This window comes from Oryx dammah, unplaced genomic scaffold, assembly GCF_014754425.2.
Source record: "Oryx dammah isolate SB20612 unplaced genomic scaffold, SCBI_Odam_1.1 HiC_scaffold_26, whole genome shotgun sequence".
Classification (NCBI taxonomy): domain Eukaryota; kingdom Metazoa; phylum Chordata; class Mammalia; order Artiodactyla; family Bovidae; genus Oryx; species Oryx dammah.
Genome location: NW_024070210.1, coordinates 259198 through 284127, shown reverse-complemented (window position 1 = coordinate 284127; position 24930 = coordinate 259198). Strand labels below are relative to the sequence as shown.

Sequence of the window (24930 nt, the reverse complement as noted above, 5' to 3'; positions counted from 1 at the left end):
TGGAGAGAACATTTCAAGAAACTTGCTCACAGGGAATTGCAGGCGGTGCAGTGGTTAGCACATCCAGCTTTCACTACTGAGGGCTCAGATCAATCCCTGGTCAGGGGAAAGAAGATTGTGCAAATTGTGGGGTGTGGCAAAAAAAATCAGAGAGAAATTAGCTCATGTAATTGTGGGAGCTGGCAAGTCTCAATTCTGCACAGAAGGTCCACAGGCTGGAACCCCCAGGAAGAGCTGATGCTGCAAGAGTCCAAATGCAGTCTGCAGGCAGAATCCCTTTTTCCTCAGTGTTTCCTCAATGCCTTCAATTGATTGGATAAAACCCATCCACCTTATGGAGGGTAACCTGTTTTACTCAAAAGTTTGTCGATTTAAAGGTTCAGTCAGCCCAGTCTGTCAGTCGTGTCCAATTCTTTGCGACCCCATGGACGGCAGCACGCCAGGCTTCCCTGTCCGGCACCAACTCCTGGAGCCTACTCAAAATCATGTCCATCGAGTCAGTGATGCCATCCAACCATCCCATTCTCTGATTAAAGGTAATTACAAACAAAAAATACATTCACAGCAATAATTAGACTAGTGTTTGACCAAAAACTGAGTACCTAGCCAAAGTGACACATAAAATTAACCATCACAGCCACTGAATCCTGTTGATTCTGACAGTTAGCTACCTTTCAGATTGATTCCTGCCTCTCAGTTGCCATTGTCTTACTTTAGGGTTGTATTCTCAATTCATAAAATACTTACTTATTATGTTAGATACTGTGCCAAATGCTGGAGATATAACTGTGAATGAAAGATTGTGTCTTAGGGACCTTACATTCTAGTCTTTGCCTTCTGTCTTGCCTGCTTCCAATCCCTCTTTATAAATGGAAGGCTGCATAGCATTGCCTCTCACACTTTAACACAGTCATCTGGGACCAGGTCAGAGAGCCCTGAGGTGTTGCTGATCGAGAACAAACTTTGAGTAACTGGACTGTAGAATATTTTTTTGGAAGACTGTTACATGAAAAGATGCACAGGAAATGGGGAACAATGGTTGCCACCAGAAGAAAACAGAATGGCTGATGATTGTATATTCCTTTTGACAACCTGAATGTTGTACCAAGGAGGTGTGACATATTCAAAACAAACGAGCAAACAGCAAAAACAAAACAAAAAATATCTGAACCTACACGCCTCTGAAAATCCTGCAGTGGAGCCCAAAGGCCAAAAGGGCAGAGTGCAGCTTAGCCCATCTTCAGTTCAGTCACTCAGTGGTGTCTGACTCTTTGCAAACCCATGGACAGCAGCATGCCAGGCCTCCCTGTTCATCACTAACTCTGAGTTTACCCAAACTCATGTCCATTGAGTTGGTGATGCCATCCAACCATCTCATCTGTCGTCCCCTTCTCCTCCTGCTTTCAATCTTTCCCAGCATCAAGGTATTTTTCAATGAGTCAGTTCTTTCCATTAGGTGGTCAAAGTATTGGAGGAGCTTGAGCTTCAGTCCTTCAATGAATATTCAGGACTGACTTCCTTTAGGATGCACTGGTTGGATCTCCTTGCTGTCCAAAGGACTCTCAGGAGTCTTCTCCAACACCACAGTTTGAAAGCATCAATTCTTCAGCCTTCAGTTTTCTTTATAGTCCCAACTCTCACATCCATACATGACTACTGGAAAAACCATAGCCTTGATTCGATGGGCCTTTGTTGGCAAAGTAACGCACGTGCTTTTTAATATGCTGTCTAGGTTGGTCATAACTTTTCTTCCAAGGAGTAAGCGTCTTTTAATTTAATGGCTGCAGTCACCACCCGCAATGATTTTGGAGCCAAAAAAATCACTGCTGCTGTTTCCACTGTTTCCCCATATATTTGCCATGAAGTGATGGGACTGGATGCCATGATCTTAGTTTTCTGAATGCTGGGCTTTAAGTCAACTTTTTCACTCCTCTTTCACTTTCATCAAGAGGCTCTTTAGTTCTTTGCTTTCTGCCATAAGGGAGGTATCATCTGTATATCTGATGTTACTGCTATTTCTCTCGGCAATCTTGATTCTAGCTTGTGCTTCATCCAGCCCAGTGTTTCTCATGATGTACTCTGCATATAAGTTAACTTAATTAATGTTATTTATTTAATATATTTATATTTAAATATATTAAGTTAAATATGTAGTCTTGATGTACTCCTTTTCCTATTTGGAACCAGTCTGTTGTTCCATGTCCAGTTCTAACTGTTGCTTCCTGACCTGCATACAGATTTCTCAAGAGGCAGGTCAGGTGCTCTGGTATTCCCATCTCTTTCAGAATTTTCCAGTTTTGTGTTGATCCATACAAAGGCTTTGGCATAAGTCAATAAAGCAGAAATAGATGTTTTACTGGAAATCTTGCTTTTTCGATGATATGGCAGATGTTGGCAATTTGATCTCTGGTTCCTAAAACCAGCTTGAACATCTGGAAGTTCATGGTTCACGTACTGTTGAGGCCTGGCTTGGAGAATTTTGAGCATTACTTTACTAGCGTGTGAGATGAGTGCAATTGTGTAGTACTTTGAGCATTCTTTGGCATTGCCTTTCTTTGGCATTGGAATGAAAACTGACCTTTTCCAGTCCTGTGGCCACTGCTGAGTTTTCCAACTTTGCTGGCATATTGAATGCAGCACTTTCACAGCATCATCTTTCAGGATTTGAAATAGCTCCACTGGAATTCCATCACCTCCACTAGCTTTGTTCATAGTGATGCTTCCTAAGGCTCACTTGACTTCACTTTCCAGGATGTCTGGCTCTAGGTGAGTGATCACATCATCGTGATTATCTCGGTCGTGAACATCTTTCTTGTACAGTTCTGTGTATTTTTGCCACCTCATCTTCTGCTTCTGTTAGGTCCATACCATTTCTGTCCTTTATCGAGCCCATCTTTGCATGAAATGTTCCCTTGGTATCTCTAATTTTCTTGAAGAGATCTCGAGTCTTTCCCATTCTGTTGTTTTCCTCTATTTCTTTGCATTGATCACTGAGGAAGGCTTTCTTATCTCTCCTTGCTATTCTTTGGAACTCTGAATTCAAATGGGCATATCTTTCTTTTCTCCTTTGCTTTTTGCTTCTCTTCTTTTCATAGCTATTTGTAAGGCCTCCCCAGACAGCCATTTTGCTTTTTTGCATTTCTTTTTCTTGGAGATGGCCTTGATCCCTGTCTCCTCTACAATGTCACGAACCTCTGCCCATAGTTCATCAGGCAGTCTGTGTATCAGATTTAGTCCCTTAAATCTATTTCTCACTTCCACTGTATAATCCTGAACGGTCTAGTGGTTTTCCCTACTTTCTTCAATTTAAGTCTGAATTTGGCAATAAGGAGCTCATGATCTAAGCCACAGTCAGCTCCCGGTCTTGTTTTTGCTGTGTAGAGCTTCCTCATCTTTGGCTCCAAAGAATATAATCAATCTGATTTTGGTGTTGACTGTCTGGTGGTGTCCATGTGTAGAGTCTTCTTTTGTGTTGTTGGAAGAGGGTGTTTGCTACAACCAGTGCATTCTCTTGGAAAGGCTCTGTTAGCCTTTGCCCTGCTTCCTCCTGTACTCCAAGGCCAAATTTGCCTGTTATTTCAGGTGTTTCTTGACTTCCTACTTTTGCATTCCAGTCCCCTATAATGAAAAGCACATCTTTTGGGGGTGTTAAGTTCTAGGTCTTGTAGGTCTTCATCAGTTCAGTTCAGTTCAGTTCAGTCGCTCAGCTGTGTCTGACTCTTTTGGATCCCATGAATTGCAGCATGCCAAGCCTCCCTGTCCATCACCAACTCCCAGAGTTCGCCCAAACTCATGTCCATCGAGTCAGTGATGCCATCCAGCCATCTCATCCTCTGTTGACCCCTTCTCCTCCTGCCCCCAGTCCCTCCCAGCATCAGAGTCTTTTCCAATGAGTCAATTCTTCACGTGAGGTGGCCAAAGTATTGGAGTTTCAGCTTTAGCATCAGTCCTTCCAAAGAATACCCAGGACTGATCTCCTTTAAAGTGGACTGGTTGGATATCCTTGCAGTCCAAGGGACTCTCAGGAGTCTTCTCAAACACCACAGTGCAAAAGCATCAATTCTTTGGCGCTCAGCTTTCTTCACAGTCCAATTCTCACATCCATACATGACCACTGGAAAAACCATAGCCTTGACTAGACGGACCTTTGTTGGCAAAGCAATGCCTCTGCTTTTTAATATGCTGCCTAGGTTTGTCATAACTTTCCTTCCAAGGAGTAAGCGTCTTTTAATTTCATGGCTGCAATCACCATCTGCAGTGATTTCGGAGCCCCCCAAAATAAACTCTGATACTGTTTCCCCATCTATTTCCCATGAAGTGATGGGACCAGATGCCATGGTCTTCGTTTTCTGAATGTTGAGCTTTAAGCCAACTGTTTCACTTTCCTCTTTGACTTTCATCAAGAGGCTTTTTAGTTCCTCTTCACTTTCTGCCATAAGGGTGGTGTCATCTGCATAGAACCATTCAACTTCAGCTTCTTCAGCATTACTGTGCTTCCCTGATAGCCCATTTTAAGCCCTTTATTATAATCAGTTTACCTGTTCAGCTTCTCCAGTTGCCAGGCATACCAAGGACCACCTGTGTACTTTCTACCTGAAATGCACTGGAGCAAATTTCTCTTGGTCTTGAAAACTGCTTACTGCACGCTCACTTTCTGGAAGGCTTTCAAATCCCCTACCGCTCCCCTCCGCGGTTAACGCTGGCCTTCTGCATTTAACCTCACAGCGCTTCTTTTTGTTGCAGTCATTGCACGGTGTTGAAACCTGTTTACGGGTCTGTTTTTGCTGCTTGATTGAGCGCTTCCTGAGGGTAAGGCTAGCGCAAAGTTTGGCTGACAGTTCCGAAATCATTCTGCGAAAGAATGCATCGGGACTGGGTTCAGGGGGCTCACAGAAGGGAAGGTCCTCGGGACCCGGGGTTCCCTTCGATCCCTTCGTGACGCACTGCCGGCAAACGTGCCGGGAGCTAAATCTGAGCTGTTCGGCTGGGAGGCTGCCAGGAACTCGGTGGTCTCCGCTCGCTTCTCCCGGCGCCTTGCGCTCTTCGGGTTCCAGAGGCCCATCTCGCCCAGCGCGCGATCGCGCGCCCCGGGGACGTGGAGGCCACTCCGCCACCCACAGCCGGGCGCGGCGTGCGGACTGTCTGCGGCTGTCACCCGCGCCCGGGGGCGGGGTCGACGCGAGCAGAGGCCGCGCCGCGCCGCTTGCGGCGGGCGCAGGGTGGCCCGGGAGGAAGGGAGAGGGCAGGCGACAGCCAAGCGCCAGACAGGGTGCCGCCATGGTCCCCGCACTGCCTGTTCCTTCCCGGGGCGCGCGAGGCGGGCCGACCCGACCCTCCCCTCCCCTGCCCTGCCCTCCCCTCCCTCCCCTTGCCGCACTAGCCCGCCAGACCCCTCAGGCGCCCAGCGGAGCGCGGAAGACCCCGGGGCGCGCCCGACCCCGGGCGCGCCCACGCCCCTTCCGGCCGCCCCACGCCCCTTCCGGCCGCGCCCACGCCCCTTCCGGCCGCCCCACGCCCCTTCCGGCCGCCCCACGCCCCTTCCGGCCGCGGAGGGGGCGGGGCCTCGGCGTTGAGTCAGCCGCGGTCCCAGCGTTCCCCGCGCGGGCGACGAGCGCGGATCCGGTGACTCACCTCCGCCGCGCTAACTCTCCCCCGCCTTCCCTCACACACGCTCACGCCCGGCTCGATATGGCGGCGGCGGCGGCGGCTGGGGACTCCGACTCCTGGGGTGAGGGGAAGCTCGGGCGTTGGGCCGGGCCGGGCCGGCGCTGGCCCCAGACTGTCACTAACGCGACTCTCTTCCCGCAGACGCGGACACGTTCGCAGTGGAAGACCCGGTGCGGAAGGTGGGGGGCGGCGGCACTGCCGGCGGGGACCGCTGGGAGGGCGAGGACGAGGACGAGGACGTCAAGGTGGGTCCGCGCGGGGTGGGCCCGGGTGCCCGCCTTGGGGCGGGAGGCCGGACGCGGGGCCCGGGGCGCCGCCCGGGCCTGCGGGCCGTGTGGGGGCGCGAGCGCAGGGCCCGGCGGTGCCCTGCTCCCCCGGCCCGCCGGCCACAGGGCCGGAGGCGGGCTGCGTGGTCTGCCGAGCCCGGCGGGCGAGTGGCGGGCCCCCGCCCGTCTGAGAGGGTCCGCGCCTGCCCGAACCCCGCCAGCCGGCGACAGGCGGTGACAGCCGCGGCTGGGCCGGCCCACGTGCGCACTGCGCGGGGCTGAGACCGGGAGGCGAGAGCGCGGCCCCTGGCTCTTCCCAGATGGGGCGTCTCGTAACGCGTCCCTCGTGCTGGCAGCTCGGCTGCAGCCCTGAAGGGAGGGTGAGGTGGGGCCCCTGGCTCATCCCAGACGGGGCGTTTCCGAACCCTCTTGCCTTTTGGAGCTCAGGCGTTCCTCGGGCTGGTAGCTCGTCTGCAGCCCCAAAGGCCCGCTGGTGGAGTTTGTTAGAGCTTTTAAATGTGTGAAATATTGTGGTGTACTTTCAGCCACCTTTCTTCCCTACACACAAGTGACATAATTTTTAGACCCCCCCCCCCGCGTGCGGTAGGCTAGTCTGCACAGCGACTTGAAAAATGGAGCGCTGATAGAGTGGGTTATCCATCTACACGGGAACCCGTAAGGAAATACTGATTCCATGGTTGGAGAAGGCGAGGGAGCCCGGTGTGTGTTTTGTTTTTCCTATGCTTTGCATATTTCGTTTGCTTTTGACGCCTCCTGGGGACTCATCGTGTGGCTTCAGGTGACATTATGACTGCTGCGTTTGTTTTTGTTTTTCTAGTAGCTACAAATCTCTCAAGTGCAGAATGTTAGGATTCTTATTAATGAAGTTCTCAAAATCTTTATTTCCATGAAGATAAAATTTAATATGAGTTGGAAAATGGTTTTCTGTGGTTTTGATTCATTTAGTGAATTGCTTACTCTTCTGACTTCTACCCGCAGCTCATGATAACAAACCCTACAAATCTTTCCCCTTGAGTTTAAGAAAAAAAAAAAAAAAATTTAAGCTAGATAATCGTTAGGAACTCTGTGTCCGTACTGCTTTTGTTTAGATTTTACTTTGGTCTGATGAGGTGGATGTCCAATTCCTTGAACAGCCTGAGGTTCAGGGATGATGTGAGCTTTTCAAACCTTGGGGTTAATTAATAAGCAACACTTTTGTGGAGATATTTACATTTTTGTTTCATTTACGTGTTGTGTAGTTCCCTCCCTACACTGTGGCAGATTCTGTGTTTTGAGCCTTTAGTTCAGATTTGTCCTTTCACTTCTATGCATAGTAGATTCAGGAGTTAAGACATCTGTTAGGAAAATTGGGAATAACTGAGAAGAAGCGACTAGAGAATCAGGAATTACCAGAAAATAAAGTTTAAATGAAGTAGTGTAGACTGATATGGAGAAGCCTGACTGAAATTATTGTATCTAAATGGTGTCTATCCTGATACATAGAATTCTGACCACTTGAACTAATTTTGGAGGTGTAGGAGTTGTAAATCTTAAAGGCAAATGTTACATAAAGGCTATCTTGTCTCTCCAGTGCAGAATTTGTTTTATACAAATAGCCTATTTCTTTTACTTAAACTTTGAAGTTGATCTTTGAGTAGTAGAAAGCTGAACTTACCCATTTTATTTCCATGTTGAAATGTTGCTTTATTTCTGTTGAGTTTCTCAGAGATTTCCAAGATAAGGTGTCCATGGAGTAGTTTGGTTCCTAGCAGTTTAGGGTCAGACAGACCTGGATCTATATTGTTGCCTTGACAATTTCTATTTGTGAACATAAACCAGTTTTTTAATCACCCCCCTCCCCCATTTCCCAATCTTAGCATTACAGAAGCGGTCTCAGGCATTATTCTGCACTTTAAAGGAGATAATATATGAAGCATTAAGCAGAGTTGTCTGACACTTGGTAGGCACTTTAATTCTCTCTTCTAGATGTAGTCTTAATTTTTCTGGCCAATGGAAAATATGCTTAGGCTGTTTAGATTGTGTATCTGGGGTCATTTTTGTGCCGCATTTTGTGCTTTCTTCAGCTCAGTAGGAGTAAGTTCTCTCCACAGTGGGTGTTTACTGCGTATTTTTTGTTTTGAATGGAATGACCATGCTTGTCAGGCAAGTTTTTGCTTGCTCAGAATCTAGAGTTGAAATTTGTCACCTTGAATGGTAATGAGCAGGTTTTCCCTGCTTTCTGAAACTAGAGCATTCCTATCAAACTTTTCCTAAGCTGAAAGAAGCAGTTACTTTAGGACACATCTTGCTAACAAATGTACAGCATAAATCAAGGTAAAGCACAGATGCTCACAGACACAGTTCAAAGCTGTGGCAGCTTGGTGCTTAGATTCTGAGGAGCTTGGTGGAGAATGAACTTGGCCTTGACGGTGCCACTCTTGCTGCTTAGGGCGCTCACTGCCACTGTGATAGCTCAGTGCAAAAACAGCTGCTGTTTTCACTTGTCATAAAATTGTAAGTTGTCTTTGGCTTTCACTTAGCGAACACAGGTAGTAAGGTACGTTGTTAAAAAAAGTGAAGTGTCATAAAGTGAACTTTCAAAAAGTAAGGGATACATTAATACCAAATTTCTGAATTCTAATATTCTAATGCTGATCCTTTTGTAGCTGTTGTTAACAAGGCTTAGTTTTCATGAGGTTGAACAGTCACAGTCCTTAAAGAAAACAGTATGTGAATTTCTGAAAAGCCCTTCGAAAGTGAGGTAGGAAGAAGCAGTGAGTTCTTCAGTCTGTGTCAGAACCTAGTGTTTAGCCTTTAAGAATATAGGCTTAATGTCATTTGTAACGTCCTGAGACATGAAAGGAAAACTAAGGTCTTTTGTTACAGTAACTTGCTCCAATAGGTTAATGTCTTTCAGTAGACATAGCATTTTGCTGCCCTTGACTTTTCAAATAGCTGTCTGATAGTGGCAGGAGTGGATTTAGGTGAAATAGGATTGTTCATATTCACTGGTGGGGGGGGAGGTGGGGAGGCTGTGCTTCTCACCAGTTTAAAAGGTGAGAACCAGGGAGCATACTTTCCTCTTACCATAGCTTTATTTCCCCTTTCTACCCCATCCTGATATCAACGCAGAGGCAGTGGGAGGAGTTGTTTGCTTGGCATATATCTCTGGACTCCTTCCCCCTTTCTGGAAGGATGTGTAGGCTGTGTTGATCATTTTTTCTGCTTGCTGTGAGTACCTACCCCACTGCAAGCGGGAACAATACAACTTTTCCTCCATTTTACTAGACCCCCTTTCATTGCACTAAAACAGATAGAAGCTAGATTTATTTAAAGGGTGTAGTTTGTTTTGAGAAAACTTCTGGCTGTAATTAAGCGTCTCACACATTTGCTTCTATAATGTTATTACAAAACGTCTTTAAAAGACCCTAGAGAACTGGATTAGTTGAAAACTGCATGCCTTATTGTGCCCATTCAGCTGTCTGTTAGGATCGTATCCCGGTTAATAGTTTAAATATACCAGAGTAAGGACATTTTTGAAGCATTGGAAACAGCACTTCTGAAGTAGAAGATTATATTTCAAAGACATGGGAGATTGTTGGGAAGTTTCAGAAGGTAGGCATTTTGCTAGGAAATGGATATCTGGAAGGTGTATGTGTGTGCACGTGCGTGTCTCATGAAGAATTCTAAACATATACAGAAGTGGAAAGAAAAGCTTAATAAACCCATGACCAACCTTCTATTTTCTATATTCTGTCTTACTGCTCTCCTCACCCAGCCAGATTATTTTGAAGAAAATATCAATTGTATCATTTTAATACCCTGACAATTTTTTATAAACTAGTAAGTTTTTAGTTGGGAAGTGCATTTGTTGCTGAAAAATATTTACCTAATATATTTGCTGTCCTGGACCATTGAAAATAAATAGGCCATTTGTTTAGTGTTAAGTGTCTTGTTCTCGATCTAGCTTAGCCAGGAATTTGAAGTAGAATTGATTGATAACACTTCCAAATATGAGACAGTATTGAGATGGAATTCAGCAGAGTGCTGAGCCATAGTAGTGTGTTAAAAACTCAATGAATTAAGTGAAGTAGAATTTATTGAGACGGGTACCCTGGCTTCCAGAGACGGACGAGTACTGAGCTGACGGAGGCACATGTGCGCTCATTTTAAAAGCTAACCTTTGCTGCTGGGTCCAGCTGTGGCAGGAGCTCACTGCAGAGTTCTGAGGGTTCTCAGCACAGAATCGGCACAGCTCACAGAATACCCACCGAAGACTCTCTTGCTTCAAGAGATTATGCTTTCTCTAAAGCAAACTATTGTGCTTAAGAAGAAAAGGAGGGGTTGTGTATATTAGTTCACGGGCTTCTGCTGTGGGGCAGGAGAGTCTTCCTGCTCATGCGAAGCCACTTCTGTGGGATGGTCTATAAATATATCTTGCTTAAGTTGGAAAGCATTTTTAGCCCTTAACGTGTTCTCTCATTGCACGTGACATTCTGTAGTTATACATTATAAAATGACAGACTATCCACCTACTGGCTGCCTTATTAGAAATAAAAAGAAGCCAGGGTTTAAATTTTTTCTGTTATGTTTTCAATTCTTAGTTGTATTTAGTTGGGAAGCAGGTTTTAAACTTGAAAAATACCCATCTTTTTTAAGAGAAATGGCTCAGATGATGCTGGATGTTTATCTGTAGAATGTAAGTATAGATAAGCAGGTAGTTTATAAACAGCTTCGCTTCTGAGAAAGTTGGCCATTTTAGAAGAGCCTGGTCAATATTGGAGATATTAATACTTTAAATACTTGAAAATAATTTTGGAGATAAAAGAAATGCTTTTGGATATTGTAGTTGGAAGATTTATTGACTACCAGTGATAACTGGTTAAAAATTTAATTGGATATTGATAGGTAACTCTTGAACCAAAAACAGCCATTAATTTTAGCTGTTTCTCTAGGAACCCTTCTTGTATTTTATCTGAATTTATTGTCAGCATTTACAGAGTCTTGATGTTTATGGAAAATCGGGCAGTTTTAAACATTCTGCTTTTATGCATTTACTTTTATAACTAAGGATGCAAAAACTGTCGTAAGTTCATGGGGAAAGCTACGTGGCCTTCTGCTTTGGGGATTACACTTGTTCGGGAAACGTGACCAGTCTGTTTTTTCTGACGTCATTGTGCTCCCTTCTGGAGGAGCTTATCCTCAGTATAGGAGTAACTTCTGTAAAAAAGGAGCAAACTTTTTTCCAGCACCGTGGGGTGAAGGGTGCCTTTCGGGGTCTCTTCATGAACTGAGGAGCACATGTCATGGTTGTTCCCAGGACTTAGAGATAGGAACCACTGTTTCTGCTACTGCAATCCTTTCTGTGCTGGAAGGCTGGATGGCCTCCTCACACTTGCACTGAGGGACAGTGTGTCAGCCGTCTGGAATGAGGTTATTCTTCGAAAGGGAAGCCAGGAGTGGGGAGAGGCGGGGTGCAAAGTCAGGGTGGATGCGACCCTGGACCAGTGGTGACCTGGGGGTGAGGTTTTACTGGTTCAGGGAACTGAGGAACATCAGCACTGAGCAAAACTCCTACCATGTTGTGCTGTTTCCCTGTGTGGGAGTTACTGGGAGGGGGCTGCTCATTTTCAGCTATGCCTCGCTCCTCTTGAGCTCCTGCTCCCAGAGGCTGCTAGACTCGTTTGTTAAAATTAGTAGAAATCCATCTCAGGCAATTTGAGCTGAGTATCTGACATAGTTGTAGCTGGGCATATCTTAGTATGTACCCTAACCCTTCTCTTGGATATGGGATTCCCTGCAATTCCAGGGGACTCCATTCCAGGACTAATTGAAAGAACAAATTTTGATGTGGAGGGACCTAGTTCCCAGACATTTATACTTCAGGATTCAGGTAAGAAATGATGTTTAATATGACACTTTAAAGAAATTTTGTCCTGTTCAAAACAGGTTCCTTCATTATTTTCCCATTCAGATTGTGTGATAGTTATCTCTGGGCCTTCGTGTCCTTGTCTATAAAGTGGGGATAACACTGCCTTACTTGCAGGACTTTTGCGAGGGTTAACTGTGTGGCCAGATGCAAAGTTCTTTGGGGGCTTTCCTGGCAGGACTCACTGGCACGGGCGCAGGTTCAATCCCTGGTCAGGGAACTAAAATTCCACAAACTGTGCAGCATGGCCAAAGAATTAAAAAAAAATTAAACATAAAGTCCTTTGCGTAGCGCTTAGCGCAAAGTAAGCACTCAGTGAGTGCGGCCTCTTGTTGTCTCTATTGCCATCGTCACTGTTGTTAGTAGGGAGTTAAAACATCCCCAAGCAGTGAGCAGATGGTTCTTTTATCTAAGGGCCATCTAAGTGGCGTACCACTCACAAACCCAGCTTTCTTATGTTGTGTGAAGATTAAAATGACAAAAACCTTATAGTAGTAGTCAACTTTTAGTTTTAGCTCTCTGCTTCCTTTTGGACAATGCTGTATTGATACAAGCACTTAAGCAAACCGGCAGGGTGACAGGAACATTTGCCGTCTAATATCTAACTCTTAGATGTTCACACAGTGACTGGCTGGTTTGCTTTCATTGTGCTTGTTAACTATGAACTATGGGTTAAATTGCAAAGGTAAAGTGATTATAAAAATACTTCTATTCAGAGTTCTTCCCACTCCATGGCAGCCGTGATCAAGATTTTTTATTTCTTTGGATTTAGATTTTTATTAAGAGTCAAGGCTTGGTTAGTTTACAGACACCGAGCCTGGTTCAGATTTACGGCCTCCTGCGTTACAAAGCCAGACGCTTGCTGCCGCAGCTGGCGCGTCAGCCAGCCCTGCCCCTCCGGCCGCGCCAGGGCCTCCTGCCTGGTCCGTCGTCCCCTGGCTCAGCCTCGGTCGGCGCGTCCTGGAGTGCCGGGTCGTGGCTGAGACAGTGGGCGGGTTCCCTGTAGGTTAGAGCCCTGTTTGAACACAGGGCTGTGTCTTTCTCCGCTGGACGTAACCCTTGTAAGTTCTGTGGCCCCTTTAAACGTGGTTTGATGACTGTTGATGTTTCGCTCAGGGCCTGTGCTAGGCCTAGCAGAGAGCCACCTGAAGGCGCCCCGCCCGAGGGAGGGAGCTGGTTCCGCGAGGCTGTGGGTCAGCTCTTGACTGCTATTGTACCGAGCTGAACTCTTTTTTCTTTTTTTTTAAGTTTAATTTTTAAAAATTGGGCTTAAATTTTTATACAGATTTAATTCATCAGCCAGGGTTATGTTGTATGGAATATTGCTTGAAATAATTAGAACCATTAGCCAGAATGTTGGATGCTTTTACATTTGGGAAAGTAAGTGTAAAGACAGCTCAATTTTTCTTTTAAAGCTACTGTGAATTATTGAAGAGAGGCTGTTAGTTTTGGCTTGGTGGTCTTGTGTTTTAATTGTTAATGGAGAAGCTTTTTTGTGGAGTTAGACAAGTTAGACAAGATAGAAAAGTTCATATGGAGAAACAAGTGTGCAAGAATGGCCAGGAAAACACTAAAAAACCTGAAAAGGGGGATTAGCCCCAGCTTACATTAAAAACAAACTGTAAAGCCCATGTACTGGTACATGAAGAGACAACAACCAGTGGGATAGAATAGAAAGCAGAAATAGAGCCAGTGTCTAGGAAACTTAGTATATGGTAACTCACAGGGCAAGGATGGGCTTTTTTAAAATTGAAGTATAGTTGGCTTGCAGTGTTACGGGCTCCAGGTGTACGGCATCAGTCATCCCTGTCGTGTCCAACTCTTTACGACCCCATGGACTGCAGCATGCCAGGATTCCTTGTCCAGCACCAACTCCTGAAGCTCACTCAAACTCATGTCTATCGAGTCGGTGATGCCATCCAGCCATCTCATCCTCTGTCGTCCCCGTCTCCTCCCGCCCTCAATCTTTCCCAGCATCAGGGTCTTTTCCAAGGAGTCAGTTCTTCGCATCAGGTGGCCAAAGTATTGGAGGAGCTTCAGATTCAATCCTTCCAGTGAATATTTAGGACTGATTTCCTTTAAGATTAACTGGTTGGATCTCCTTGCAGTCCAAGGGACTCTCAAGAGTCTCCTCCAACACCACAGGTCAAAAGCATCAATTCTTCGGTGCTCAGCTTTCTTTATGGTCTGACTCTCACATCCATACATGACTACTGGAAAAACCATAGCTTTGACTAGACAGACCTTTGTTGGGAAAATAATATTTCTGCTTTTTAATATGCTGTCTAGGTTGGTCATAGCTTTTCTTCCAAGGAGCAAGCGTCTTTTAATTTCATGGCTGCAGTCACCATCTGCTGTGATTTTGGAGCCCCAAAAAATAAAGTCTGACACCGTTTCCACTGCTTCCCTTGAAGTGATGGGACTGGATGCCATGGTCTTAGTTTTTTGAACGTTGAGTTTAAAGCCAACTTTTTCACTCTCCTCTTTGACTTTCATCAAGAGGCTCTTTCTCTTCGCTTTCTGCCGTAAGGGTGGTGTCATCTGCATATCTGAAGTTATTGATATTTCTCCTGGCAGTCTTGATTCCAGCTTGTGCTTCATCAAGTTTGGCATTTCTCGTGATGTACACTGCATATAAGTTAAATAAACAGGTGACAATATACAGCCTTGATGTACTCCTTTCCCAATTTGGAACCAACATAGTGGTTCACAGTTTTTAAAGATAATACTCCATTTATAGTTATTATAGAGTATTAGAAAGGTGGACTTTTCAATAGCTGGTGCTTTGACAACTGGGTAACTATTTGGGAAAAGATAAAATTAGATCCGTACTTAGATCCATCATAGAAAAGAAAAAATTCCAAAGGATCAGAGATGTAAATGAAAAAACAACGGAAGCATATATCTTCTAGAAGAAAATTCCTTGCTTTGAGAAAAGACTTTCTAATTGACTTGGAATTCAGAGCAGTGAAAGAAAGGCTTAAATTTTGCTCCGTAAATGTGGGGGCCACATAGCGCCTCGCAGGAAGCACTGTAGGCGTTTCCGTTCAGAGAGCAAGGGCTTGGCCCCCGTTTCCCTGCCACTGCGCTTTCATACTGTGCTAGAGGTTTTGCCAGTGCGGTTAGATGAGAGAAATAATTGTGGAGCCACACAAATTGGTGAGGAAGGAATAAAGCTGTCTTCATTTGCGGATGATACGGTAGCATACCTGGAAGCCCATAGAGACTCCGTGGTGGAACTGACTTCAGTGACACACGTGATGGGTCAGGGGCCTGGCTTTCAAAGTGGCGCACAGTATCTGCATCTATCTGCCTGCTGATGCAGGAGACACAGGAAACGTGAGTTTGATCCCTGGGTCGGGAAAGTCTCCTGGAGTAGGAAATGGCAACCCGCTCCAGTATTCTTGATGGAAAATTCCATGGACAGAGGAGCCTGGTGGGCTGCAGTCCGTGGGGTCACAAAGAGTCGGACGTGGCTGGGCACAACATATATGTATTTACATTTATATGGTAGCAGGATATCAAGTTAGCATAGAAAACCCTATAGCTTTTGTATAAATGATAAAACCACCAGTCAGAGGACATAAAATGGGAAAAAAAAATATTTCAGTGGCAACAGGGAAGACGAAATACTTAGGGATAGACCTGATGAGAAGCATGCAAAATCTTCTAAGAGAAACTTTAAAAACTCTTTGAAAGATACAGAGGCAGGCTTGGACAAGTGAAGAGATAGCCCTTTTTCTTGGCTAGGGCAGTTCAACATTATGTCAGTTCTCCCAAAATTATAAATTTAATGTAACACCAAAAAAGATGAAAAAAAAAAAAAAAACCCAGCAAACTTGTTTCTGTGGTGTTAGAATAATAAAGATCACATGGATAGGTAAGCATGTAAGAAGCGTTAATGGAGTTTTCTTTTGTTTAGGATAACTGGGATGATGATGATGATGAAAAAAAAGAAGCAGCAGAAGTAAAACCAGGTGATCCATTGGGTTTCCTCTGTTTTGGGGTTTAGATCTTACTCTGATGCTTATGTTAAGACAACTAAGAAAATGCTGCAAAATTGGAAATTTTGGTTATTTTTAGAAACCAAACACCCTTCTGTTTCGTTCTCTTGTCCCTGCATCTCTCTCTCTCTCTCTCTCTTTAAAATGGAATCAGATTAGAGGATGAGGCATCAGAGTTGAATGGTTTAAGTCCTACCTAAAGGACTCTGGGGAAATATGAAAGGAAGTGTTTGGATCTTGGGGGTTAGATTAGAGAGGAGAAAAGAAGTCCCAGAACTTTTCTATTCTTATTTGCCAGGATATCACCATCTAAATTGGAGCTGGGAGAGGTTTGATCTCATGAAGTATATAAGTATCATGTCTGTCTCATTCATAAACTAGAAAATATTTAAGATTAACTATGATTAAAACATTTCTTCACTTTCAGAAGTAAAAATTTCAGAGAAGAAAAAAATAGCAGAGAAAATAAAAGAGAAAGAACGGCAGCAGAAGAAAAGGCAAGAGGAGATTAAAAAGAGAGTAAGTCCTGTTTATTCTCCATAACACAGAGTCCTCAGGCCGGTAGTGGGGCAGTGCCTTAGCAAGCCGCACATGCTGCCTGATGGTGCAGAGGGCTTTGTGGAGGCCGTGAATGGATGTCATCAGGTAAGGGGATCCCAGACAAACTGAATCTGTGGTTTTTGCAAAAACCAAACCCAGAAGCTTTATGTGTTAGAATGCCTTTTAGATTTTCACAGACATTTGGAAGCACTCAGGATTGTCTTGAGACCATAGTCAGGGGTTTTTATCAGTGTCTTGCAGTTCTCTCTAGCTGTGATTAGTCTTTTTTTTTTTTTCAGTGTACATTTTGAGTAAATATAAAAAGCATCCATTTCTCTGCCATGTACTATATAAATGTTGTTTTTGATTATTTGGAGCAAGATCAGGAATTTTGTGTTCATTTACTTTTTGAATAGAAAACACGTTTACATGATTCAGAAATCAAAATGGTATTAAAGAGGGGCTCCCAGCTCTTCAAAGATTTGTTCTGTTTCTTTCCCTTTATCCTGTAAGTAAATACTGGTGTATTTACTTATACGCTGGTGTATTAAATAGTGTATTTACTAAAATATTTACTTAAGTATTTACTGAAATATTGGTGTATTATGTCTCCAAGGTGAATATATTTGTATACAACTATATGGTCATATTCCACCCATTTTTTATTGTTTTCACCCTGGCTTTATTTAATAATGATGGAAATCTTACCATAAATCATAGCAAGCTTTCTTCTTTTAGTTTTAACCTGGTGAAACAACTCCACAGTGAAAGAGCCTAACCACTGGACCACCAGGGAATTCCCTTGACTTTTTTATTAAGAGAAAATTCAAGAAAATAGCATAATGGGTCATATACAAAGCATCTAAATTTACCAGTTGTTAATATTTTGCCAACTTGCTTCATCGGTTCTTTTTTTTTTTGCTAAAATATAATCCAGTAACAAACCTTATGCATTTTTCCTTTAAATGCTTCAGTATGCATTTCTGAAAAAGCAGAGCGATGTCTCACGTAATCACGTCCCTTTTTAACACCATCTATATTCAGGTTGTGTCATTTCTTTAATTGCCCCAGAATATCCTTGCATATGATTTGTCCAGGCAAGCACCCTGCATTTATGTGGTTGTTAATGTGCTCTAAGTCTCCTAGGACCTGTCTCTCTCTCTCAAACGGCACTGACTTGCTGGAGAGGGCAGGGCCGCGTCGGTAGAGCACCCAGCCTCTAGGTTTGTCTTCCTGCTTCCTTGCAGTTAAGTTTCCTGTAACTTGGCAGCGACGTCTAGAAGTTTAACTGGAATTAGACGGAACATTTTTGGTTGGAAGACTTCACATATGATGCTGGATGCTTCATGTTGTATCAATCGCATCAGAAGTCATACAATGTCTGTACTATTATTAGCGATGCTAAAATTGATTACTGAGTTAAGCTGGTGACATCTTGGTCCTTCTCTTGTAAAATGACAGATTTCTTTTCCTGATAATCCAGTTTTAGGGTTAGTTTTAGTGTCATTGATCATTGCCTGAGTATTTCTTTAGGTGTGGCAGAATGGTGATATTTCATTCTAAGACTTCCATTTTCTTATTGGCTGGCTTTTCCCCCCTTTTTTTCTATTTGGTTACTTTGGATATGGTTTGTACTAGAAACCATAAAAGCTTAATTCGTATAATTACTAATGTTCAGAGTAAGGAGGGGGTGTGGTAAAAAATGAAGGATTTTGTGGGTTTCAGTTTTTTCTTTTTGGGTAAATTTATGGACTTATAGGTCTTTACGAATTCATTTAGATATAGTGATTATTTTTTTATGCTTAAATTGTCCCAGTGTTGGGCAGTGGGGTCCCTCTAAGTTGTTCCTGTCTTCCTCTGTTTCATAGAACCCCGCTAGTCTGTGAAAGGTTCCTTGTTCTCTGGTACAATAAGCTCATCTGGTAAACTCTCTTAGGCCTGGAATCAGCTACTGTGATTCCTTTTTAGTAGCAAATTATCATGGCCAGTAATATGTGAGAATGTCTCTTTCCCCCCAGTCAGGATCATTTTAGATGCTTTTTAGTAATCTTGTATTTGTATATCTAAAAATACTTGCCTGCATGTTTATATGTTCAGAACAAGGAATGGATTCTTATAGCTCAAAGAAGTTGGTCTTTGAAATTTGGCATTGTACTTACTTTATTGTATCCTGATATTAGTGTCCAAAGTAAAGAAACCTTACACTCAGTGCATTACTTTTATCTCAGGTGAAGTACTGAGTTAGAACATACTCAGTTTTGATGCAGGAAATCAGGGTGTTCAGTTCCATCAATACAGTTGAGATAGTTCCCTTTTTCTAGAAAGTCTTCATGAGAAATAAAATGTGACCTGTTTCAGAAGTGGCCTTCTGAATTAAAATCTTCAAACTGCACAGGTATGGATATTTGTGAATGGCACACATTCCCTTCACCTTTTCCCCACTTTGATAAATATTATCAAAGGTATTTCCTCTTAGTAGCATATTTGTTATAGAAACTTATGGCATATAGAAAGGATATAATTTAGACTATTAATTGTCCTCTCAAAGAAGTGGAATAAAAAGATCAATGAGGGGGAAATGTTTTTCTGATGCTTTGAAAAAAATTTTCTTTGTATGTCTATGTGATATTTGTTATGGACGTGCATATACTGGTAACCATTCTGTTATGGAACATTTAGATTGTCTCTACATTTGTTTGGTATTATTATGAATAAAACCCCATTTGACCTTCTTCTGGTTAAACATTTGTGTGCATCTGTGGTTTCTTAAGAAGAACACCTCAAAATGGAATTATTTTATTAAAGCATATAATAATATTTTAAAGACTTGATAAATATTACCAGAGTTAACTCTAAAAAAGATTTTTCAGTATACAGTTTTAGCCAAGTATAAGAAAGCTATTTTCAACTTGTCTGCAGTCTCAATTCCTTAATTTAAAAAAAAATCACCATGAGATAAACCGGGTCGTCAAATCTCAACTCTGTGACATTACTACCTGTGTTAACCTTCTGTTACCATGGGCAGGCTGCTTAATTTGTGACTCAGGTTTTTTTCCTATAACATTAGGATATCTAAAAGAGTTTACTGTAGAAATACAGTAAACACTATGAATGTTTGCTATTATTTATATGTGTCTAGAAAAAAATTATACAGTACAGACATGTACTGCGTTCATTATAACCAGCTGTTTTCAAACTTCATTTTAGTTAGAAGAACCTGAAGAACCTAAAGTCCTAACACCAGAAGAACAATTAGCAGATAAACTGAGGCTTAAGAAATTACAGGAAGAGTCTGACCTTGAATTAGCAAAAGAAACTTTTGGTAAGTGGGGGTGTGGTGACAGTGTAGTGTCGAAGTTGTGAGTGAATACTGTGGAGGCCTTACTAGTTTGAAAATTCAGAAAACATCTTTTGAAGAAACATGATAATTTAGGTATTAGAAAGCAGTTCTTAATCTCTTTTGTTTGTATTTGAGGTTTCATTACTTAACGTAGAGTAAGATATATGCTCAGATTTTTGAATAATTTGAGTATTGTATAAAAGATGATTAAAGTAAGTTATTGAACCCAAATAAAGTATACTGCTGATTTAAGAATATGTATCAGCTGGATGGAATTTGGGTGAAGCGTGAAGTCTGTAACTTTGTGAGATTCAAGCATTTGACTGTAGCCGAGGATAAAGATTCAAAGTCAGATAGTTGAAAGTTTCATTTTATTCACTTGCTGTCTCTGCTTATTGATACTTTTTCAGAGTAGAATATCCTGTTGACACAGTTAAATAACCTTGAAATGAACCCTAGAAGGATCTAGTTATTTTGATCTCTCCCCCCGTCCCTTCTTTAAAATGGACCAAGCAGGCTGACTGTCATGACCACTCTCCTTTCCACTGGAAAGTTGGAAAGTGAAGTCGCTCAGTCGTGTCTGACTCTTTGCGACCCCGTGGACTGTAGCCCACCAGGCTCCTCCTTCCATGGGATTCTCCAGGCAAGAGTGCTGGAGTGGGGTGCCATTGCCTTCTCCAGGGGCTCTTCCTGACCCAGGGGTCGAGCCCGGGTCTCCCGCATTCCAGGCGGACGCTTTACCCTCTGCCCCACCGGGGAAGCCCATGTGAGCTGACTTCTCGGGGCGTCTTCAGCGATCTCAAGAGTCGCTGTGGGTGCTCCTGTGTCCTGGCAGGCGCTCGACACGTCTCCAGCACTCTAATCTCGTTACAGAGGGCACACGCCCATCATCCTGTCTTCACAGGATGACGGAAGCCACCCCTGTGTTTGTTAAAGAGAAGGGTTTATGTGGTTATAAATTCTAAGATGGGACACCAGTTATAGATTAAAAGCAAAAACATGTATCATTTGCTTAATAGGCTTTTAATGTTGTGTTTCTAATACTAAAATACTGGATTGGTGTTACCAAGTAATGACTTGATGATTAAGGAATAGGTGATGCCAGTGTTAAAAGAATCGGCCAGTGCAGTGGACGCAAGGGACGCAGGTTTGATCCCTGGGTGGGGAGGTCCCCTGGGGTAGGAAACGTCAACCCACTCCAGTCTTCTTAGAAAATCCCGTGTCTGTGAGGCTGCAAGAGTCGGATGTGACTGGGCACACATACAGAAGCATCGTGTCTCATAGCCTGGAATCCTCTTAAGCTAGATTGATTTTTCTGTTGGGATTTAACACATGGTTTACTCCTACTTAGCGTCTGTAGTTAGCTGGATACTCTGACAGGAACCACCCTTGTCTGCTTTTTTCCCTTTCTCTTCTGTCTTTGCTGTTCTTGGACAAGTGCTTTTAGGGCTTCCCTTTTGTGCCAGGGGCTCCTTTGGGCCAGGTGAGGCCTGTGGTCCCCTTCTTGAACATACTGTTTCTAAATGCATAAAATACAGAGGATTTCACTTACAAAGGAAACCTGTTATTTCGGAATAGGTATCAAAATACTGAAATAGCCTGTGATACAGTAATTATGTACAGACCACTTGAATTCTGTCCGAAGAGTTCAGTCAACTCAGGTTGAGAACCTGTTTTAGCATGAAATAATAGGGTTATTTAGATATGATACTAAAATACTGGATTTAAATACTTCTAAATTAAAAAAAGTCTTTGATAGTTTGTGTCCCCTTTCTCCTACAGGTGTTAATAATACAGTTTATGGAATAGATGCTATGAACCCATCCTCAAGAGATGACTTCACAGAGTTTGGAAAGTTACTAAAAGATAAAATTACACAATATGAAAAGTCACTATATTACGCCAATTTTTTGGAAGCCTTAGTTCGAGACGTTTGTATTTCATGTAAGTAATTCTCATCTCTGACCCCTGTGGATGGATTTAAGTAGGGGATGTTACAATACACTGAAGGTTTGCTTTTTAGCAGGTAGCTTAGGCACGGTGTTCTGCAGACACACATTAAGGGGTCTTTGGAGGAGTGTTTTTACAGTGGCTTCCCGCAGAGCCATCTGTGCTTGTTGGCACAACAGCTAATCAAAGACTAGCTTCTTATTTTACATTGAAGGGAGCTAAGGGAGTAACTTTTGGGGAGAATCATACAGAATTTACAACTGAGATCACAGACGAGTGTCTTTTCACTTTATAAATGAGGAAGCCAGCTGCAAGAGCTGCCATGCATTCTCTGGGTCCATGGATTTCGTTTCATGCTTCCAGAAGCGTCATGCACTTCACGGGCAGGGGGTGTGGGAGTTGACAACCAGTGGGGGTCTAGCACCGAGGTGGAGAGGACTGGTTTTGCTAGTATTTGCTGTTTTTAAGACTGAGAACGAAATTCTTCAGAGTAATTTTAAAGTGGATTTTCTTTGGGAAATGATTACTGAGTGGAAGGTTCTAAACATGGTCAGTGATATGCCCATAGTTGTCATTTTATTTTGTACACACTGTTTCTTCTCTTTCAGAGGTGCTAACCAAAATCGAACACTTTTTGGTAGCTAAAAACGCGTGTCTGTTTCCAGCTTTATATTTTAATGGGGTGGAAGGATGCGTTGGCCAAGTTTACTTCCTGGTTAAGGCAGGCACATGGACTTCTGAGATACCTACTATTTTCATTTTCATTCTTGAGCTAGAAAATGGAGACCTCAAGGGTTGGGGAGTTGTTGTCTGTGGGTTTAAGCATTGGCCTTCCATATTGATTCAGATACTCCCCTCTGAAACCAAGGGTGTGTAATTCCCGTAAGGCATGGTTATTCTGTGTGTTTAGACTGGATGCCGGAGAACGGCAGGGAGCACTGTGAGCTGTAGATGTTTCTAGTGTCTGGTTAAACCGTGGTGTCTTGGCGATTAGGGATCATTCTAAAGTTCTGTTGCTGGGTTTGTCATTTGAAACAGTTCTGGTTTGTGAGCCTGGCTGTAGACTTAAGATTGTCATGTTAGGAGAAATTAACAGCCTTTTCGAAGCTGCTGAAGTTAATGTTGGACGAATTAGATTTCTCATGTCACTGTGAAGCATGTGTATTTTGCTTTTTTACTTATTCTCTAAAATTCTTAAAAATTATTTTTTTAGTGGAAATTGATGACTTGAAAAAGATTACCAATTCATTGACTGTGCTCTGCAGTGAAAAACAGAAGCAAGAAAAGGTAAAAGAGCGAGTCGGGCGGGAAATGGGTGACGCACAGACACCGGGCTGTAGACACGGCGTTTCTGCCCAGGCTGGTTAGGAGAAGGCGAGAGCTCACCATGTAGACGGAGAGAACAGGAATGAGTGCCATTGTTATCCTTTGTTTACAGATATATTCCTGTTTTTCTAAATTAATAATAGAAATTACCCTGGCTTAGTTCTGGAATCTCAGAGAACTCGGTTTTTCTGGAACCAGAGCTTTTTTTTGACTCTGAGGGTTGCTGTACCAAATAAAGTCTTACGACCTAACTCTCTTTTATCTTCAGCAAAGCAAAGCCAAAAAGAAGAAGAAAGGTGTGGTTCCTGGAGGGGGATTAAAGGCCACTATGAAAGATGACCTGGCAGATTATGGTGGTTACGATGGCGGATACGCACAAGACTACGAAGACTTCATGTGACGTTTTATCTTCTCCTGGTGTCTTCTTTCTGTTGCCCACAATCCCTTCAACATGTAGCACAACTTCCTTTCCTTTCAGTTCTGCCAAATGCTACAATCAGAAGTGCAGTATCTTTCGTGCTGGTTATTTAATCCCTTGACACTTAGGTGCTAATGTGCAAATGAGGGAACTTGGATCTTGTTGCCAAGGGGTTAAAATTGGGAACCTCTGTTGCTACTAAATCATAGTTTTAAAAAACAAACCTAATAATGTTGTCATTGTTGCTGTCTGATTCCATAGCAGCAGTCACTAAATTGGAAACAAAGGTTGCAACATGACAGAAAAAATTGTGTAGTATTTACCTATTTACCAGCACCACTCAGTAATACAGCCTTAACCATACCTCCTTGAACTACTTCATAACTTGTCAAGAAAAGCGGTCTGCTGCAAGGGCATGTGGTGTCCACCTAGTATTAAAATTGCTTTGTCTTAAAATTGAGCGTGAGGATGTTAAAAATACATTGTGACGAAGACTGCTAATCGCAGAGTGAAGATACCGCGGCTGCAAAAGCACTAGTTTGATAAGTAAATGACCAAAACCCTCCAACTTTGAAGCTGAAGGTGAACCTCTCCATCGCTGCATTACAAGTTGTGGAATCTCTTGACTGCATAGACTGTCTAGTTTCCATTTATCAGACTGTTCTACTGACGGAGAGCTTCAGATGGGGGGGCGGGGAACTCCTCACCTGTTTTTATTTGCCTGATGTAAAGTGTCTGAGAAACAAATCTCCCTTTGTTCTCCAAGGCTGCAGTGGAACAACTCTAACAGGGTTTTGGCATTTCCTTTCCTTTATAAAACATGCTCAGCAAACTGCACCGGTTAACTACAGTTTGGTAAATTGTTATGTTAACAATTATGACATCTGCAATGTTTTATAAAGCAACTAATTTAATAAAGTCACTATTGTGAGGACTTAAATTTTGTGTCACCTCCCAAGAGATATTGTTGGAGAGTATAGAACAAAGCTCTTGGGACTAGAGTTCTCTATATACTTACAAAGCTTTATCAGTGCTTGATGAGTAGATGTAGTTTTAGGAGAAAAATGATTTGCAAAGTCCTTAATAGTGTCACACTTATTTGGAGAAATTATTTGGTTGCTTAGATACTAAGGCCTAATTAAATACCTAGAAGTATTTATTTGGAGTAACTGAGCTTGTAACTCAGGTGATGGCTGTATGCAGAGACTGGGTGATCTTCTCTATTATATATATATATTCTGGTTATCAATTTAACCAAATCTGTGGTTAGAGTCTTTGTTGGAAACTGCCATGGAATCAAAAATAGGGACAGAACAAGTTATTTTAAATTTCTCTTGCACAGAAGTAGGAGCTTCAATCAGAGCTCTGTAGACCACCAAGTGGAGACAGGACCATCCAGTAACTTGAGGGATTTACAGAATGCAGCGACTCTACAGCAATAATTAGAGCCAATAAAGATTGCTTCCTTTAAGGCAGCCAAGGGCTAAGAT

General features: G+C 43.0%; 1 protein-coding gene across 1 annotated transcript; it reads left to right on the top strand.

Moving 5' to 3' along the window:
- Nucleotides 1–5277: 5277 nt before the first annotated feature.
- EIF3J (eukaryotic translation initiation factor 3 subunit J) lies at nucleotides 5278–24380 on the top strand. Its single transcript, XM_040227547.1, has 8 exons — nucleotides 5278–5728; nucleotides 5809–5912; nucleotides 15785–15839; nucleotides 16294–16385; nucleotides 19614–19728; nucleotides 21529–21690; nucleotides 22910–22983; nucleotides 23291–24380. The coding sequence occupies exons 1-8, from the start codon at nucleotides 5278–5280 to the stop codon at nucleotides 23420–23422; spliced, it is 1185 nt and encodes a 394-aa protein (XP_040083481.1). The 3' UTR covers nucleotides 23423–24380.
- The last annotated feature ends 550 nt before the right edge of the window (nucleotides 24381–24930 follow it).